Source organism: Mustela nigripes, chromosome 2 (assembly GCF_022355385.1).
Source record: "Mustela nigripes isolate SB6536 chromosome 2, MUSNIG.SB6536, whole genome shotgun sequence".
Lineage (NCBI taxonomy): Eukaryota > Metazoa > Chordata > Mammalia > Carnivora > Mustelidae > Mustela > Mustela nigripes.
In genome coordinates, this window is record NC_081558.1 from 12,986,156 (window position 1) to 12,992,155 (window position 6,000).

General features: G+C 49.2%; 1 protein-coding gene across 6 annotated transcripts in view; it reads left to right on the forward strand.

Annotated features, from left to right (window-relative positions):
- Positions 1-6,000, forward strand: part of NWD1 (NACHT and WD repeat domain containing 1) — a 61,817-nt gene that overhangs the window by 25,975 nt on the left and 29,842 nt on the right. For all 6 annotated transcript variants that reach the window (XM_059389320.1, XM_059389321.1, XM_059389324.1 and 3 more), the window contains 2 exons: positions 590-748; positions 5,037-5,234. In XM_059389320.1, the coding sequence (XP_059245303.1) occupies positions 590-748; positions 5,037-5,234 (357 nt within the window). The remainder of the gene's footprint in view (positions 1-589; positions 749-5,036; positions 5,235-6,000) is intronic.

Consider the following 6,000-nt stretch of genomic DNA (forward strand, 5'->3'; position numbering starts at 1 on the left):
GGAAAGGGTAAAGGGAAAAAATCAGAATCCTCGGCCCCTCCTAAGATAGTGGTTCTCTCCAGGGGTCATTCTGTGCCCCCACTCCCAACAGCAGGGGGCACTTGACGATGTCTGGGGACATTTTAGTTGTCACAGCTGGGAGAGCGGGGGCGCTTTTTGGCATCTCGTGCTAGTTGATAGTACAGAGGTGAGAAATGTGGTCTTAGAATGAGACCCTGTCTGTCATATCTATCATCATATCTATCATCATATCATATCTATATTTGTATCTATCCATCTATCATTACCTATGTACCCATCCATCTGTCCCTCCGTCTTTCCGTCTTTCTGTCTAGCTATCAATCTGCCTCTCCCTGAGATTCTCAACTCAGGGGGATTCCACACCCTGGGGACTCTTGGCAATGCTCCTGTTGTTGCTTATCATGCCTGAGGAGGTGCTACAGGCATCGGATGGGTGGAGGGCAGGGGTGCTGATAACGTTGGCAGTGCAGAGCCTGAGAACCCCCAGAGAAATGGACAGGTAAGAACCCGCCTCCCAGTGTGAACCAGAGGGAGGCATGTGTCCGCATAATGCCTTTCCCCGAAACAGGCAACATGAACTGGATTTCCTGCCGGGGCATCTCTGGGGGCATTGAGGGCCTGTTGGAGGACTTTGACCTGTATGGCCCTCACCTGGACTGTCCTGAGGTCAGCCTGGTCCGGGATGCTCTCCAGCTGTGCCGCCCGGCTGTGGAGCTCCGAGGCATGGGTGAGTTGGGTTGGCTTGGCCGGAGGGGGTGGGCTGCACTGACTTCTAGAAGTCCATTCTTCTCACTGAGCCCCCAGCTGGATTTTCATTAACCTGCACATCTTTGATCTCTACACATGAGGGGTGTCTAGATTTTTGAAATGAACCTGGCAGAGCTTTGGAATAAGCACTACCAAAGTGTGTCCATCCCCTTCCCTGGCATGGTACCTTTTTCTAGAAAGGCCCAGATAGGAAAATCTCAGGCAAAAATCAAGGAAATTATGTCAGTACTTAATAGAACAAGAGAGAAATCACGTTCCTGTGACTTTTTTAAATTGATAATATTCAAAATATAATCATAATAATTGAACATAATTTTTTGTAACATGAGTCCACTCAAGAGAAGGAAGGGGGCAGATTTGCTCCGGAAGAAAACATTTTTCTTCATTGGGGTTCAAAGTCGGTGTTTCCTGCCATTCTGTCCATTGCAAATATTGATCTATAAAAACCATCCTTAGCTCTAGGGGCCAGCCATCGGGCTGGGCTTGGCCCACCTTCTGCCCTAGAACTTGAAGAATCTCTGATGCTTTGCCCAGGACCGTGTTTTGTTGGTCTGTCTTTATCTTCATCTTTTAATTGTGGTAAAATACACAGAACGTCACATTTAGCAACATAATCATTTTTAAGTGTAGAGCTCAGTGGTATTAAGCACATGCTCCCTGTTGTGCAAACATCACCACCATCCCCCGCCCACCCCCCCACCCCCAGACCCCCACCCCGCCCAGAGATCTTCCATCTTCACAAACCATCGAGACTGTCCCCATGAAACACCAACTCCCCACCCCCACCTCCAGTCCCTGGCACCCGCCATTCCAATTTTCTGTCTCGATGAATCCGACCACCATAGGGACCTCATATCAGGGGACCCACAATGTCTGCCCTTCTGGGACTGGCTTCTTTCACTCACCATGATGTCCTCAAGGTACATCCTTGTTATATTTCCTTTATTTGTGAAGCTGAATAGCGTTGTGTTATATGAATGGACCACATTTTTTTGTGTATCCATTCATCCCTTGATGGACGGACACTTGGGCACTTTCTACTTTCTGCCCATTGGGAATATCGCCACTGTGAACATGGGTATACAAATATCTTTTCAAGATTTTGCTTTCAATTCTTTGGCATATATGCCCAGAAATGCAATTGCTGGATCAAATGCTAATTCTATGTTTATTTATTTCTTTTTTTCCCGAGGAATCACCCTACCATTTTCTACGGTGGCTGCCCCATTTCATATTCCCACCAGCAGAGCCCAAGGGTTCCAATTTCTCTGCATCCTCACCAGTACTTTTAATTTTCTGATTTTTTTTTCTTAGACTTTTAAAAATTTATCTGAGAGAGAGAGAGAGAGCAGGGGGAGGAGCAGAGGGGGAGGAAGAATCTCATAGACCCCCACGCTGACCATGGAACCCTATGCAGAGCTTGGTCTCACGACCCTGAGATCGCAACCTGAGTCGAAACCAAGAGTCAGATGCTGAGCCATCCAGGTGTCCTGATTTTCTAATTAAAAAAATAAATAATAATAATAGTCATCCAGTGCGTATGAGGTGGCCAGGATACCTTTTTTTTTTTTTTTATGATTTTATTTACTTATTTGAGAGCAAGAGTGGGAGAGAGCACAGCGGGGGGTGGGAGAGGGAGAAGCAGGGAGGCAACACAGGGCTCTAGCTCAGGACCCAGAGATCTATCCCAGGACGTGAGCAAAGGTAGCCACGTAATCGACTGAGCCACCCAGGTCCCCCCAGAGTGGTTTTTATTGTACAATTCCCACCTGGTTTTCATTTGAGGGTTTTACAAGGAGTTTTTCGAAGGTGTTTAAATCCCTATATCCTTCTGGGGCTCCCTTGAAGCTTAACCAAATGTTCCTCCTCGGAGCAGCCTGTCTAGCCACCACTGAACCAGGAAACCCCTCTGGTTCCCCAGTCCCTGTGTTCTCCAGCAACGCCCCCTTTTCCCGTCTGTCTTAGCTCTCAATTGTTACTTCTGCCTGTTGTCTTTTGTATCACCTGAGGGCCCCACCGGATGCTGAGCTCTGTGAGGATGGGGACATTATCATCCACTTGCTCCCTGCCAAATTGCCAGCCCTACCACACAGACCGGTCCTGGCCAAGAACTCAGATTTGAGCCCCACGGGGCTAATTCTAATCTGGGCTTTGCTACTTGCTGGTGGTGTCACCTTGTAAGTCCCTCGCTCTCCGACCCCATTCCCGACCTCGCTGCCCTCAGTCTTTCCATCTGCAAAATGGGGATGCTGGTCACCCTTTCTACCTAGAGCTACGAGGAAAGATATGCAAGTCAGTTCTTGCAGAGCCTGTCCCCACGCTGCCATCTAAGCCTCCTATTACTATCTGTCACGTGATAGCATCACTTTTGTTGATCTGAACAGCCTTGCACGAGCCATTTCTTTTATTGCTGTTGTTTGTTTCTTTGGGGTTTTTGTTGTTGTTGTTGTTGGATGAGCCACTTCTGCATGGAGTCTCAGCTTCCATCATCTGCAAAATATGGGATTGTAACTAAACGACATCCAGGGAAGATGCTGGTGCCCGTCAATGTGGCCTTTCTTGTGTATTCATGCTCACTGGTTGTAAGCCTCACAAGGAGTGATTTACCAGGAGAATAGCCTTGGGAACAACTGCCCAGTTTGAGGGAAGATTTAAAAGCCCACAGCACAGCATGTTCTTTTCAACCATCCTTGATTGACACCCTGTGGCTTGCCCATAATGAGGTGTAGGAATGAATGTCACCGCCAGAGGGTGCAGTTGGCCAACCTTGAGTTCTAGTACATTCCAGGACCTTGAGCCTGGTCCTCAAAGGCCACCTGATTTCTCCTATTGCCTCAGGCTCCTATTGAATCAGGATGATTCAATGTGGTGCTGTTTTTTGCTTTAAAGGCTGGTATTTTTGTTCGTCATGGGTTGGGGAGCATTAATTTTGATTTGTTAAAATATTGCCATTAAAATAGTGTTTATCTGGATGGATGGTTGAGTTTGGTGGTGCCACCTTAAATTTGGCAGCTATGGTGATTGGGGCACTCACCCCTGGTCCTGACCTTGCCTCACATCATCCATCAGCAAACTAGGGCACAGGGCATCATCACCATTGCCCCAAACCCCACAGTTAGAACAAGGAAAATGAACTGCCTGCCTTCCACGTCCCTGGTCCATTTGAGGTTGGAATAAAACTTTATTGATTAGGTTCCTGCCTCTTACTGGCTGTGTGACCTTATACAAGTTGCTTAACCTCTCTGAGCCTCAATTACCCCTTTATGAACTTGGCATAATAATGATGATACCCCTGTTGTGGGAGGCAGAAAACACTGCCTCGATCCGAAGATATATTCACTTCCTAATCCCTGGAACCTGTGACTCTCCTCTTATCCGGCAAATGATGGGATTGAGTAAAGAAACTTGAGATGGAGTGTGGGGCGATGATGATCCCATGGAAGCTGGCGGCTCAGGGTCCAGCAGTGAAATAATTCAGAAAAGGCAGGACAAAGGAGGTAGAAGTTTCCAGAACAAAGGAGATGGATGTTTATTGAATTCACCCCAAGGGAGCTGTGGGCAACACCCCACAGGGGAGGCTGTCTGCCCCAAGGCAGTGGGAGGAGCTGATTTACAGGGGGAAGGTCAGGAGGTATGGGGAACATATGGAGATTTTCCTTTTTTTGTATCTCTCGTCAGTAGCCGGCCCCCGTCAGCTAGGGCTTCTGGATATTTTGAGGGCCTGTCTTCAGCTCCATGGTCGCTGTGGGCCCTTTTGCCTTGCTCTGCATTCCATTGTTTAAGCCCATTGCTGAAAAGTGGCCTCTGCAATTTACTGGGTGTCTGTGATGTTCTAGGCGCTAAGAACACAATGAACAAGACAGATATCATCCCTGTTCTCAGGGGAAACTCAAATCTAGGGTAGGGAGGGAATAAACAAAGAAATGTCAGTTGCAGCTCTGATGAGCTCGCGGGCGCGGGGCCAGTGGATTAGAGCGCTGGGATGAAGAATGCTCTTTAAAGAAGTAAGCCTTGAGCCAAAAAATGAGATATTTAGCCTGAGAAAGGGGAAGGGGAGGAGGAGGAAGTTTCCCAGGCAGAGAGAACCGTCTGGCCCAAGGCCCAGAGGCTAGGAACCACCTGGTGCTTTTGAAGTAGGGATGAGAGTCCTTGGAAAGGAGAGAAGGAGGCAGGAGAAGATGGCGGGGGACTTGACCTTGACTGGTCGGCAGCACCCTTCCCCTTAACCTGAGTTCCCTTTGTTGCAGAGAGGAGCATCCTGTATACAGAACTCCTGGCCAGACTCCATTTCTTCGCCGCCTCACATCCAGCCCTGGTGGGACAGCTGTGCCAACAGGCCCAGAGCTGGTTCCGGGCGTGCCCCCACCCTGTGCTCATACCCCTGGGGGGATTCTTCCAGCCCCCAGGAGGACCCCTCCGGGCAACCCTCACAGGCTGCCACAAGGGTGAGTCTCCCCAGCACAGCAAAAATCCTTCCTGGCCCGTCGTGCCTGAGGGTGGCAGAGGGCAGGTGTTTCTGGCTGCTCCCTGGGGCTCCCCTCTGTCTGTAGGGAGGCTCCCAGGGTCCCATCAGGGCGTGCCCTTGCTGTCTCATGCTGACTCGACTGTCTCTGCCCCTTAGGGACTGTAGATTAGTATTGTAAATACTGCAAATGAGCCCAGAGCAAGGAGGGTGCTGACTGCCTCTAAGAATAGAGTGTCCATCTTACAGTTTCTGTGGTTTACTGGCTCCGGCTAGTAAGTCCAAAAGGTAGGGACAGATGCCTGACTGGCCCCTGAGAGGCTGGTGGAACTCGTAGATCCCGCCCCCGGGACACCAGAACGTCAGAGACAAGAGGACTTGTCTCTCCATTTGTTGGTTTTGCTTCCTTCCCTCCTTCCTTCACCCTCTTTCCTTCCCTCTTTCTTTCCTGCCTTCTTCTGTCTGTCCTTCTATCCATCCATCATCCATCCATCCATCCATCCATCATCCTGCCTTCTTTCCTTCCCTCCTTCCTTCTTCTGTCTGTCCTTCTATCCATCCATCATCCATCCATCCATCCATCCATCATCCTGCCTTCTTTCCTTCCCTCCTGCCTTCTTCTGTCTGTCCTTCTATCCATCCATCATCCATCCATCCATCCATCATCCTGCCTTCTTTCCTTCCCTCCTGCCTTCCTTCTTCTGTCTGTCCTTCTATCCATCCATCATCCATCCATCCATCCATCCATC